Genomic DNA, 13,665 nt, shown 5'->3' with positions numbered 1-13,665 from the left:
CTTAGAGTGTAGCCCACTAAGGAGGTACAGCTGGACAACCCAGTTCCGTAGTTACTCAGATAGCTTTTTTTTTTTTTCTGCAAGTGGTTTATGTCACCAACATCATATAGAGATTAATTAGTTTCTGTTGATTTTCGCTTTCCTTTTTCTAAGAGACAGGGTATGGCTCTGTTATTGCAGCTTTAGTCATAGCTCATAGAGCCGTGACCTCCTGGGCTCAAGCGATGCTGGGATTACAAGGCATCCCCCACCAGGCTTGGTTTTTTTTTTTTTTGGTGGAGATGAGGTCTTACTATGTTACCCAGAATGGTCTCTAGCGCCCGGCCTCAAGGAATCCTCCCACCTTGACCTCCCAAAGCCTTGGGATTACAGGCATGAGCCTCCTTGCCCAGGCTCTGTTGGTTTTTCTCCTATCCTTGATGACTTTTATTTATCTATTTATTATTATTATTTTGAGGTGCAGTTTCGCTCTTGTTGCCCAGGCTGGAGTGCAATGGCACAATCTCCACTGTCTGCAACCTCGGCCTCCCGAGTTCAAGCGATTCTCCTGCCTCAGCCTCCCAAGTAGCTGGGATTACAGGCATGCACCACCACACCCGGCAAATTTTGTATTTTTAGTAGAGACAGGGTTTCTCCATGTTGGTCAGGCTGGTCTCGAACTCCCAACCTCAGGTGATCCACCCACCTCAGCCTCCCAAAGTGCTGAGATTACAGGCGTGAGCCACCATGGCCGGCATTTTTATTTCTTAAAGGTAAAATTGATTTAAGTTGCATTCAGAAATGTGCACAGATTCTTGTGAAAGAAGGAACCACGCAGTCCAGGCGAGGAGTCCATCACTATTTTCAAACACCCCTTTAGGAGGCAGGCATTAATGCCCTGCTCCATCCTTTGGAGGCAGCCCCGGGCTAACTAAGCACAGCACTCCTGAGTTCCATCAGCCTCGGTGTTTCTAAGGAGTCCAAGTGCGGCCGGGGTGTGAGTCCCTGTCCCTGCACCCCCAACCCCGCCATGCTCCAATCACCCTCCCCGCTCCGGGGGCCTCCTGGGCCTTGGCTTGTACCTGTGAACCGAAGGGGTCACATACTAAGGTCTTCGGATAGCTCCCAGGCCTGGACTTAGTTGTCGCAGGATATCATCTTTACTGATCAACCCATTTTGTTTCACAAGAACCCAGTGAGTGTTTGGCACGTAATAGAGCCTCCATAAATAGTTGTAGGAATTAGCGTCATTTTACAGCATGGAAACTGAGGCTCCAAGTGGGAGTGGCTTGCCCCAAGGTCTCATTAGTGAGACACGCTGTGGAAGGGCTGCCCTGACCTGAGCACACAGTAGGCGCTTTGATGCGGGCTCAGGAGGTCTGGCTGGTGGGATTGCGCACGCGGGCGTCGCGCACGGGCCGGGGCGGGGCCGTATGCAAATAGGGGGCGGGCCGTATGTAAATAGCGTGTGAGGAGGTCGCGGATTGGCCGGGTCGGGGGGGGCGGGGCGCGCCGAGCCCAGGGCTGGCAGGTGCGCGGGGCGGGAGAGACCAGGTATCCGCACCCGCCCGCTGGACCGCCCGCCCCGCGCTCTGGCGGCTTCTCCCCGGCGATGCCTCCGCTCTGGGCCCTGCTGGCCTTCGGCTGCCTGCGGTTCGGTTCGGGTAGGCGGGGAAGGGCAGGAAGGGGCTGAGCCCGGAGAGGGGCGGTAGCTGCGTCCTGAGGCGCCCATCGCCTGGATCCTGATTCCTGGCAATGGGAACCCAGATATTACTATTATGAATAATAATGGTAGCTGGCGCATCCTCTGGTGGGAATCCGGGGGGCTCACGGGTGGCTGCAACCCTGCCATGTATGTTGCAAGAAACCAACACTCAGAGGGACTGCGGGAGGGCAGAGAAGGGACCAGCCCCAGACCTATGGTGAGGCCTGAACGGCGACAGATACAGAGATATTTCGGCCAAACAGGCAGCATGGGCAAGTTCATGGACGTGGGAGACAGCACTGGGCTATCCTGGGAATTGCCAGTCTATGGGATCGGCTGGATCAAGGGGTGAGGGAAACCCGTGGAGGAAGGGGTGAGGCAGGAGATCCAACAAAGCAAAGCTCAGAACTTTAGGACCTCGCTGCCTTTCCAGAGAGGCCAGACTGCGTCAGGGGGCGCTGAGGGACCATGGAAGGGCCATCGCAGGAGAAGGAGATGGTCAGATTTGCATGTATGGAGAGGCTTGGTTACTAGGGTCCAAGTGAGGACAGTGGGATGGAGCAGGGCTGGGGAATGGAGTGGAGAGATGGCTAGGAGGCGCAATGGAGTTCTTGGCATCTGAGTGTCTGCAGCCGGGAGAGAAGGCAGCAATTTGACCCGACTGCCCCATTTCTGAGCAGGATGATTGAGTGAGGGGCAGTGTCTGAGACAGGTTATGTGGTGGCCCATGGGGAACACAAAGCCCAGTGCCTGGCACACAGCAGGCGCTCAGTAACTGCATGCAGAGTGGGTGTGGACAGTTCTGCCGGGGGTCAGTTCCCATCCTCACTGCCTCCTCCAGCTGTGAACCTGCAGCCCCAACTGGCCAGTGTGACCTTTGCCACCAACAATCCCACCCTCACCACTGTGGCCTTGGAAAAGCCTCTCTGCATGTTTGACAGCTCAGAGGCCCTCACTGGCACCTACGAGGTCTACCTGTATGTCCTGGTTGACTCAGGTAAGGGTCTTGCTTCCTTCTGGCTACTCCAAAAAGGGCTTAGTTGTCTGTAGGGAGGAGGGAAGGAGGCAGGTAGAGGAACGCTCCATGCCTGTAGTTGTCTAATTAAACTCCCATGCTAGGCTGGGCATGGTGGCTCACGCCTATAATCCAAGCACTTTGGAGGCCAAGGTGAGCAGATTACCTAAGGTTGGGAGCTCAAGACCAGCCTGACCAACATGGTGAAACCCTGTCTTTAAAAAAAATAAAAATAAAAAAATGTGGAGGCATGCCCTGGCCTCCACTCCGGGCCCAGGGTGCTACAGCCACAGACCTGTCCTTGCCTTGCAGGGACATCCAGTTAGAGAGGGAAGTAATAACATCACCGATCACTGAGTAGCTACACCATACCAGGCGCTTTGCATACCATAGAGCTAATATCTACGACCAGCTTACAAGGTAGCTATTACCAATCCCCGTTACAGAACAGAGAATCCGGGCTCAGGGCGGTGGAGTCACTCTCTGGGAGCTCCCAGCACTGGAAAGTGAACCTGACCTCACTAGTCCTCAAGCGCAATGTCCTTCTGAGGCTTAGAAAAGTGGCTCAGGATTGGTGTTTCTAAGGTAAAACCACACTTTCAGACATGCTGCTCTGGCCCAGCCCTGACCCCCTCCCTGGAGGAGATACTGAGTTTCTGAGAGAAGCCATCATCAACTCTCCAATTTCTTTTTTTTGAGATGGAGTCTCACTCTGTTGCCCAGGCTGGAGTGCAGCAGCACGATCTTGGCCCACTGCAACCTTCACCTCCCGGATTCAAGTGATTCTCCTGCCTCAGCCTCCTGTAGCTGGGATTGTAGGCACCTGTCACCACACCCGGCTAACTTTTAAATTTTTGGTAGAGACGGAGTTTCACCATGTTGGCCAGGCTTGTCTTAAACTCTGGACCTCGTGATCCACCCACCTCGGCCTCCCAAAGTGCTGGGATTACAGGCGTGAGCCACCTCGCCCGGCCCAACTCTTGCATTTCTATCAGCCGGTCATTTACAACAGCTCATTCAGGGCCATCATTTTATTCTTTCAGCACGTGTTTATTGACTAGCAGGTAGTCAGTAAACTACTTACTACCAAATAAACTAAAATGCCTGATCTCTGGGCACCGCAGGGAATTTATCTCCCATTTCCTAGAAGACTAGGGTCTGCAGAGGTAGAATGAATTGTCCAAAGTCTCCCATCTAGAGAGGAGGAGACCTGGGACCTGCCTCCACGTTTTTTCTCCTGGATATATGACCCTCCTTTCCCATTTTATATAAAAGAGAATCCAGGGCTCTCAGCAATGAAGTGACAAAGGTCTTTGGGATGGGGGGGTTGCAGGAATGTCACAAGATAAAGTGAGAGTCAGACAGCACCCAAAGCAGGGGTTGATCCTTGTCCATCTCCCCCATTGCACTGGGAGGGCAGAGACTGAGCTTGCCCCATGCCTGTGACCCCAGTGCCCAGCACAGGGCTGAGGCAGAAAGGATAATCAGGGGCGTCTGATGAATGAGTGAGTGAGTGTGGCTGAGCTGGAGTGGCCAGGAGCCTCACTCCCTGCACTGCCTCTGCAGCCGGCTCCAGGAACGCCTCAGTGCAAGACAGTACCAAGACCCCACTGAGCTCAACGTTCCAACAAACAGAGGGTGGGAGGACAGGTCCCTACAAAGCCGTGGCCTTTGACCTGGTCCCCTGCAGTGACCTGCCCAGCCTGGATGCCGTTGGGGATGTGTCCCAGGCCTCACGGATCCTGAATGCATACCTGGTCAGGGTGGGCGTCAACAGGACCTGCCTGTGGGACCCCAACTTCCAGGGGCTCTGTAACCCGCCCCTGTCAGCAGCCACAGAGTACAGGTGGGTGTCAACAAGCTGCTACCGGAGAGCAGCGGCCACGCCCCAGTCCTGACAGGGAGAGAGGGGCACAGTGGGAGCAGCCGCATTTCTTGAGAGCTATGTGCTGAGAGCATCCCAGGTCCTGGGCAGGTCATGCTGTCTCAGGTTCAGGTTCAGAAGGGGCCCCTCTTGGATTGGTGCTCTGTGGCTACCATCTTGAATTTCTTTTTTTTTTGAGACACAGTCTCACTGTCTCCCAGGCTGGAGTGCAGTGGCACGATCTCAGCTCACTGCAACCTCCGCCTCCGGAGTCAAGCGATTGTCCTGCCTCAGCCTCTTGAGTAGCTGAGATTACAGATACCTGCCACCACGACTGGCTAATATTTTTTGTGTGTTTTTGTTGTTGTTGTTTTGTTTTTGAGGTGGAATTTCACTCTTTTTGCCCAGGCTGGAGTGCAGTGGTGCAATCTCGACTCACCGCAACCTCTGCCTCCCAGGTTTAAGTGATTCTCCTGATTTAGCCTCCCGAGTAGCTGGGATTCTAGGCATGCACCACCACGCCTGGCTAATTTTATATTTTTAGTAGAGATGGGGTTTCTCCATGTTGGTCAGGCTGGTCTCAAACTCCCGACCTCAGGTGATCCACCTGCCTTGGCCTCCCAAAGTGCTGAGATTACAGGTGTGAGCCACTACGCCTGGCCAACTTTTTGTGTTTTTAATAGAGACGGAGTTTCACCATGTTGGTCAAGTTGGTCTTGAACTCCTGACCTCAAGTGATCTGCCTGCCTCGGCCTCCTGCATAGTTCTGGGATTACAGGCATGAGCCACTATGCCCGGCCCATCCCGAAATTCTTAATTGTTGAACAAGGGCCCACATTTTCATTTTGCTCTGGGCCCCACAAATTATGCAGCTTGTTCTGGCCAATCTACATGTAGGGAATCATCCACCCAAACCCCTTCGTCTTATAGGAAAGGAAACTGCCCCAGAGAGGGAAAGTTGCCCAGTGGAAAGCTGGGGCCTGGTATGAAAAGGAACACTGCCAAAGCCTGGCCATCCTCAGCCTCACCTTCTGCTTTTTCCTTAGACCTGCTGCTGCCCACCCCAACCCCAGCAGGCCCTCGATCCATTCCCTCTCATTTTCTGAAGCGTCTTCTCTATGTAAAGCCCAGTGCTCAGTCCTGACCCACGGCCAGGTCTTACCTGGTGCCAGAGCCTCAGGTTACATCCGCTCCGGTACCATGGACATGCCTAGGATGGGGTCTCTGCAGCTTCCAGGCCCAGATTGTCACCCACCTGTCATCCTCATAGAGGGCTTGCCCTCCCTTGGCCTCAGCCACTGGGCAGAGCAAGGGTCTCTGCTCTGTTTCCCCGTCTAGCCTCTTGCCTGTGATCTTGGTTTTTGAGGGGAAAATCCTCTCCCTCCTCCTTGGTCTCAAAGGCAGCCCTCTCTGCCTTCATTTACAAGCCCTTCTTACCCCGGGGTCAGCCCTGCCTCTGGAAATCTCATTTTGGAACAGAAAAAAGTAGGGGGTTAAGCAAAACCTGCATGAGACTTTTTGTTTTATTTTGTTTTTTAGACGAAGTCCCTCTTTGTCACCCAGGCTGGAGTGCAGTGGCACAGTCTTGGCTCACTGCAGCCTCCACCTCCTGGGTTTGAGCGATTCTCCTGCCTCAGCCTCCCGAGTAGCTGGGACTACAGACATGCACCACCATGCCTGGCTAATTTTTGTATTTTTAGTAGAGATGGGGGTTTCACCATGTTGGCCAAGCTGGTCTTGAACCCCTGACCTCAAATGATCCGCCTGCCTCGGCCTACCAAAGTGCTGGGCTTACAGGTGTGAGCCACTGCTCCTGGCCTGGATGAGATTTCAAGGATCTTAATTTTTATTTGCGTGTTAAGCTACAGGCTGTAGATGTCTTTGTAGTCAGAACATCCATCATTTTAAACTGACTGAGTAGGAGACCTTCAGAAGGCTGTGGATATTCTGTAATGCATTGCCCAGTCTTCTTTATTGTTATTTATTTATTTATTTTTGAGATGGAATTTCGCTCTGTTGCCAGGCTGAAGTGCAGTGGCTCAATCTCAGCTCACTGCAACATGAGCCTCCCAGGTTCCAGCAATTCTCCTGGCTCAGCCTCCCGAGTAGTTGGGACTACAGGCACACACCCCCATGCCTGGCTATTTTTTGTATTTTTAGTAGGGACAGGGTTTCACCATGTTGGGCAGGATGGTCTCGATCTCTTGAGCTAGTAATCCGCCTGCCTTGGTCTCCCAAAGTTCTGGGATTACAGGAGTGAGCCACAGTGCCTGGCCAGTGCATTGCCCAATCTTCTTTTGTGATTAGAAACACTTGTTCCAGGGTTTCTGCACTTAAAATATATCTCCTGTACAAGGGCAGCAGGGTTGATGATGGATATTATTCCAATTCTTCTTTTCTTTCTCTCCCTCCCTCCTTTCTTTCTTTTCTTCCTTTCTTTCCACCTCCTGGAAGGACTGGCCCCTCCCTCACCCCTAGGCCCTCCTATATCTGCAGCCTGCGCCCCTGCCCCTACCCTGCCTCCCTGTGGCTGGGGCTTGCAAGAAACATAGAAGTCACCCCAGCTCTGTCTCCTTCCAGGTTCAAGTACGTCCTAGTCAACATGTCCACAGGCTTGGTAGAGGACCAGACCCTGTGGTCGGACCCCATCCGCACCAACCAGCGTAAGTGGTGGGCAGTGGTGGGGGTGATGCTCCAAGGGCCCCGAGGAGGCAGGGCCAGGCACGGCCATGAGAACCAAGGCTCATCTGTCCCTGTGGAAGCCTCCCAGGCCAGGTAGTGATGAGGAAAATGCTCATTAAAGCGTTGACCCTGGAACGTTCTCCTTCCTCCCTTCCATCCTTGAGGGCCAGGTGTGGGAACAGATCATGGTGGAGGTTTTGGTGGCATTTGGACTGGGGATGGGTGCAAGTGGAGATCTAAGCCGGCCTGTCTCTCTGTCTCTCCGGCCCTTACGGTGCGTTGGCTTCAAAGGCATGCGGAGCTGACCTGGCGTTTAGGTCCTAACCAGCCCCTTTGCTAAATCCTCACGGCAGCAAGCAACTGTGGCCAGGTCAGGTGGCTCTAAGGCCTAAAACTAAGACAGAGAAGTTAGCAAGGAACTGCTCTCCCTCCCCACACTCCTACCCCCAGCACCTGGGTGGGTTTCCTGAGAGTGGAAAGCCAGGGTCCTGCCCTGTTCCTTGCTCAGCAGAGACCCAAAGTTCATACACAGAGTCCAGTCTGCTGAACGGCAGGGGCCACGCCAGGGACTCTGATGGTAATTTTGAGTGAATGACACCCTAACAGAAGACCCCCTCCCACCACACCTTGGCCCCCACGACGAGGCTGTCTGGCAGGATGGCTGTCAGGAGGCTGTGCATTTCACCTGCAGAGCCTCCATGTGCACCCCAGGGGTGTGGGGGCTGCAAAAGGTTGCCTGAGGTCACCCATGAGTGGATGGTAGAGAACATTGTGTGTGTGTGTATGTGAGTGCCTGCTGTGGTGTGTGTGTGTGTGTGTGTGTGGTGTGGTATTGTCGCGGATATCAGGAGACCGCAGAGACCAATGAGTGAAACAGGAGGATTTTTTATTTAGGTGCACCGGCTCAGAGGATTTGCCTTTGAAAACTGAGCACAGCACAAAGAAAACGGGTGCCTTTTATGCACCTTTGTGATACAGGATGACGAAGCCGAAAGTGATTTTACAGAATCCTCGTTAACTAATGAAGTTAGTTAGTTAGTTAACTAACTAATCTTCGTTAACTAACCCGTGGCATGTTTTGTGATGTACTTTACATTTGAAAAATAACATTTTGAGAAACACATTTGGCAGTTTTCAGGTTTATTTGCCCTGTGGCCTTGCAGTTGGCCAGCAAGAAAAACAGGAACCCTTAGATGACTGGGAACTTTGCTAAGAATGTGGGGAGGAGGATAAGGTTAAATGGTTTACTGAGAGACAGTTAATATTTATTTTGTCTTAAGCAGAACTGGGGAGGAGGTATTATATTAAACAGCACGCAACACAGCAAAATATACCTTGTATAACAACTGCTACAAATTGCTATTACTGTTATTTAATTTTCTTCTTCAGTATGTGTGTATGTAGTTTATGGTGTTGTGTATGTGTGTGTATGAGAGTGTGTGGTATGTGATGTGAGTGTGAGAATGTGTGTGGAATGTGGTGTGTGGAGAGTCTGTGAGGAGCGTGGTGTGTATGAGTGTGACAGTGTGTGGTGTATCTCAGAAGTCCCCAACCCCAGGGCCACGGACCAGTACCAATCCGTGGCCTGTTAGGAACTGGCCACACAGCAGGAGGTGAGGGCGGACAAATGAAGCTTCATCTGTGAGTGTGAGCATGAGTTGGTGTGTGTATTGTGTGGTGTGTGAGTGTGTGATGTGTGTGGTGTGTGATAGATGTGTGGCATGTGGTGTGTGAGAGTGTGTGTGGTATGTGGTGTATGTGAGAGTGTGTATTGTGCGTGGTGTGAGAGTGTGGCAGTGTGTGTGTGAGTTTGGTGTGTGATGTGTGTGGTGTGTGGTGTGTGTGTGGTGTATGTGAGAGTGTGTATTGTGTGGTGTATGGTGTGAGAGTGTGGCAGTGTGTGTGTGAGTTTGAGTTGGTGTGTGATGTGTGTGGTGAGTGTGTGATGTGTGTGATATGTGGTGTGTGAGAGTGTGTGTGGTGTGTGAGTATATGAGTTGGTGTGTGATGTGTGGTGTGTGAGTGTGTGATGTGTGATAGATCTGTGGTGTGTGTGGTGTGTGATAGATGTGTGGTGTGTGAGAGTGTGTGTGGTGTGTGAGTATATGAGTTGCTGTGTGATGTGTGGTGTGTGAGTGTGTGATGTGTGATAGATCTGTGGTGTGTGTGGTGTGTGGTGTATGTGAGTGTGTATTGTGTGTGGTGTGATGTGAGAGTGAGTGTGGCAGTGTGTGTGTGAGTTTGAGTTGGTGTGTGATGTGTGTGGTGAGTGTGTGATGTGTGTGGTGTGTGATAGATATGTGGTGTGTGAGAGTGTGTATTGTGTGTGGCGTGTGGTGTGAGAGTGTGGCAGTGTGTGTGTGAGTTTGAGTTGTGTGTGATGTGTGTGGTGAGTGTGTGATGTGTATAGTGTGTGATAGATGTCTGGTGTGTGTGTGTGTGTGTGTGGTGTGTGATGTATGTGAGTGTGTATTGTGTGTGGTGTGTGGTGTTAGCATGTGTGTGTGAGTTGGTGTGTGTTGTGTGTGGTACATGGTATGTGTCTTAGTGTGCATGTGTGTCATGTGTGGTGTGTGTGGTACATGGTATGTGTGTACGAGTTGGTGTATGATATGTGTTTAGTGTGTGGGGGACGTAGTGTGTGACTGTGAGACTGTGTGTGGTATGTGGTGTGTGTAGTATGTGTGGTGTGTGAGTATGGTGTGTGTGAATGTGTGTGTGAGTTGGTGTGTGTGGTGTCAGTGTGAGTTGGTATGTGTGGTGTGTGTGGAGTGTGATATGTGTGGTGTGTGAGAGCGTATGTGGTGTCTGGTGGATGTGAGTGTGTGTTATGTGATGTGTAGTGTGAGTGTGGCAGTGTGTGTGTGTTTGAGTGTGATGTGTGTGGTGTGTGAGTGTGTGTGTGAGTTGGTATGTGTGGTGTGTGGTGTGTGAGTGTGGCAGTGTGTGTGACTTTGAGTTAGTGTGTGGTATGTGAGTGTGAGAGTGTGTGAGTTGGTATGTGTGGTGCGTGAGTGTGAGAGTGAGTTTGAGTTGGTGTGTGATGTGTGTCGTGTGTGTGAGTGTGAGTGACTTGGTATGTGTGGTGAGTGGTGTGTGTAAGTGTGGCAGTGTGTGTGTTTGAGTTGGTGTGTGTTGTGTGGTGTGAGAGTGTGGCAGTGTGTGTGTATGTGAGTTTGAGTTGGTGTGTGATGTGTGTGGTGTGTGAGTGTGAGCGTGTGAGTGACTTGGTATGTGTTGTGAGTGCTGTGTGTAAGTGTGGCAGTGTGTGTGTTTGAGTTGGTGTGTGTTGTGTGGTGTGTGAGAGTGTGGCAGTGTGTGTGGCTGCGGTGACTCCTCCCATCCTCACTCGCTGCCCCCGTCCTGTGGCATTCCCACGCAGTGTGGTTTTGCTGAAACTGCCGGGGAACCCTTGGGACCTCGGTTTCCTCATCTGAGAAGAAGGAAGAAGAATTCTTGAGGGCCTCCGCATCAGGGTTCCTTTGGGGAACCCAGGCAGAAGCACGAGGCCCACCTCTCTTGCGGGAGGAACGCAGGGCCTTTGGGAGCAGCATGCATCTCAGGACCAGGCCGGCCCAGCTTGAGCCTGGATTCTGTGTGTCCTTGGCCGGGAACTCAGGCTCCCTGAGTGTAGTGAGTGATCTGCAGAATGGGGGCTCCAGGGGACCTGGGACAGTAGCTGCAAGTGGCTGGCTACAGTAGGACCCCATACATCATCCATTCACATAGTTCCAAAGGGTGAGGCCAGCCCCGGAAGAGTGACAGCCACTGCCCACCTGGCCCCGTCAGACCAGGGCCCTTTGCCTCATCTTTGATTATAATCCGTATCCTAGCCATCTCACCAGAAGACTTGAGTCACTTTATGATTTAAAATTATGCAAAGGCCAGGTGCCCTGGTGGCTCACACCTGGAATCTCAACACGTTGGTAGGCTGAGGCAGGACTGCTTGAGCCCAAGTTCAAGACCATTCTGGGCAACACGGTGAAACCCCATCTCTACAAAAAAAGTACAACAAATTAGCTGGGCGTGGTGGCATGCACCTGTAGTCCCAGCTGCTCGGGAGGCGGGGGTGGGAGGATTGCTTGAGCCTGAGGTTGAGGCTGCAGTGAGCCAGGATGGTGCCACTGCACTCCATCCTGGGTGACAGAGCGAGACTCTGTCTCAAAAACTGTAACAGAAAATAATGCGAAAAAAAAAAAAGATTTAAATGACGAGGTGGCCAGAAACACATAAAAGAAAGGCGGGAGGTGGAATGTGGGGAAAACAAGGTAATTGTGCCTAAAACCTGGGAGAAGTCACTGTACTGGGTCCCAGGGTCATTCCTGGATCCCTGGCAGCCAGGGTGGGGGAGACACTGGCCGCCACCTGGGAGATGTCCGAGGGTGGTGAGGTGTCTGGGGAGTAACAAGCAGTGTCTCACCACAGTCACTCCATACTCGGTGATCGACACGTGGCCAGGCCGGCGGAGCGGAGGCATGATTGTCATCACTTCCATCCTGGGCTCCCTGCCCTTCTTTCTACTTGTGGGTTTTGCTGGTGCCATTGTCCTCAGCCTCTTGTAAGTACCCGCCAGTTGGGAGGGCTGGACCCCAGGGACACGCCAGACACATTCGGCCCACAGGGACTCAGAAGCTGTGTCCTCTGAGGCAGGGGAAGCCTGGGAGGCAAGGAGGCTACCCCTCTGCCCTGTGGCAGGGCAGCGGCGGAGGGGGTTGGGGTGGGGGTCTGGTGACGGGGGAGCAGAGTCCTGGGATTTCAAAGCGGGAGGATCATCAAAGTCAAGTTGCTCAGCTGGGGAGGGCAGGGCTCAGCAGCTGGGCTTGTGGGCAGATGGCCGATTCAGATCTTAGCTCTGACACTTAAAGTTATGCACCCTTAACTGGAAGTGGCATGGCTTGCTATCCTTCTATTCTTTAGTTTCCTCATCTGGAAAATGGAAATAATTCATGGAGTTGTGAAGGTTAAGTGGAATGATCTCTGTAAAGTCTCTAGAGGCCGGGTGTGGTGGCTCACGCCTGTAATCCCAGCACTTTGGGAGGCCAAGGCAGGCAGATCACAAGGTCAGGAGTTTGAGACCAGCCTGGCCAATATGGTGAAACCCTGTCTTTACTAAAAATACAAAAATTAGCCGGGCACTGTGGTGGGCGCCTGTGGCCCCAGCTACTCAAGAGGCTGAGGCAGGAGAATCGCTTGAACCCAGGAAGCAGAGTTTGCAGTGAGCCGAGATCACACCACTGCACTCCAGCCTGGGAGACAGAGTGAGACTGTCTCGGAAAAAGAAGAGCAGTGCTCAGAAACTCAACAAGTTATTTGCTTTTGTTGTCATTTTAATACACTCACTTGCAGTACAGATGGGGAAACTGAAGCCCAGAGGGCATCAGAGTGGCCCAAGGTGACATGGCCTGGCACCAGCACCTAGAGCTGGGCCTAGAACCTGGGACTCACTCGGGACTCCACTGACACCTCTGATTCATGTCGGCTTTGGATGAGGACTCCAGGTCTCCCGGGGGTGCATCAGGGTTAGCAGGGCTGTGAGTGGGCAAGACATGTGAGCCCACAGTCCACCAAGCCCTGGAAGGACCAGGCAGGGACAAACCAAGGTGCCGTGGGAATCTAGAGGAGGGCAGGGTGGGTGCTGCCTGGAGTGTCAGGGTGGCCTTCCTGGAGGAAGGGTCAGTGTGAGCAAACCCTCATCAGCCGAATGCTGCTTAGTGAGAGGCAGGGAGGCAGGGAGGCCCAGGGGACTTTGAAGACCGAGAGAGGTCCCAGTGTGGGTAGGGGTGGAGCAGATAGAAAAGTGTCTTGTTTAGGTATAATTACGTGGATACCTGGAAACTAGCCAGGCCGGAAAAGAGAGGTGGGGGCGGGGGAGATGGAGTGAGGGAGGAGGATGAGAACTTGCAAATCAGGTTGACTCTGACATTTCAGTTTAACAAAAACACAACAGGTGATAACAGCTGTCCAGAAACTGCCTGGCTGCACCCAGGAGCAGTCAGAACACGGCAATGGCCCTCCTTCCTTTCGGGCAGTGCCCTCATCTGGCACTGAAGACCCTGTTCTCTTCCGTCATCTGAATGTAGCCCAGCTTTTTCATGTGTCCCACCTGCCACCCTCCCTCTGTTCCGGCTCCAGCTGCACTGAACTCCAGTCTGCGCTGTTGCCTGACCCTCCTCAGCCCTTCCTGCCTCACACCCACGTACAGACCTCGCGCCTCAATGCCTTTCTCTTCCCCCACACTCCTTTTTTTTGAGACAGAGTTTCGCTCTTGTTGCCCAGGCTGGAGGGCAATGGTACCATCTCGGCTCACCGCAACCTCCGCCACCCGGGTTCAAGCGATTCTCCTGCCTCAACCTCCTGAGTAGCTGGGATTACAGGCATTCACCACCACGACTGGCTATTTTTTTTTTTTTTTAATTATTT

At 52.7% G+C, this 13,665-nt stretch overlaps 1 protein-coding gene across 1 annotated transcript; it reads left to right on the top strand.

Annotated features, from left to right (window-relative positions):
• Positions 1 to 1,531: 1,531 nt before the first annotated feature.
• On the top strand, positions 1,532 to 11,808 carry UPK3A (uroplakin 3A). Its single transcript, XM_017529433.2, has 5 exons — positions 1,532 to 1,643; positions 2,526 to 2,681; positions 4,266 to 4,545; positions 7,144 to 7,226; positions 11,671 to 11,808. Exons 1-5 carry the CDS (start codon positions 1,592 to 1,594, stop codon positions 11,805 to 11,807), a joined length of 708 nt encoding a protein of 235 aa, XP_017384922.1. The 5' UTR covers positions 1,532 to 1,591; the 3' UTR covers position 11,808.
• Positions 11,809 to 13,665: the final 1,857 nt, after the last annotated feature.

This window comes from Cebus imitator, unplaced genomic scaffold (genome assembly GCF_001604975.1).
Source record: "Cebus imitator isolate Cc_AM_T3 unplaced genomic scaffold, Cebus_imitator-1.0 Scaffold59, whole genome shotgun sequence".
NCBI classification, from domain to species: domain Eukaryota; kingdom Metazoa; phylum Chordata; class Mammalia; order Primates; family Cebidae; genus Cebus; species Cebus imitator.
The sequence above is the reverse complement of the archived record's forward strand: the minus strand, read 5'-3'. Positions and strand labels throughout refer to the sequence as shown.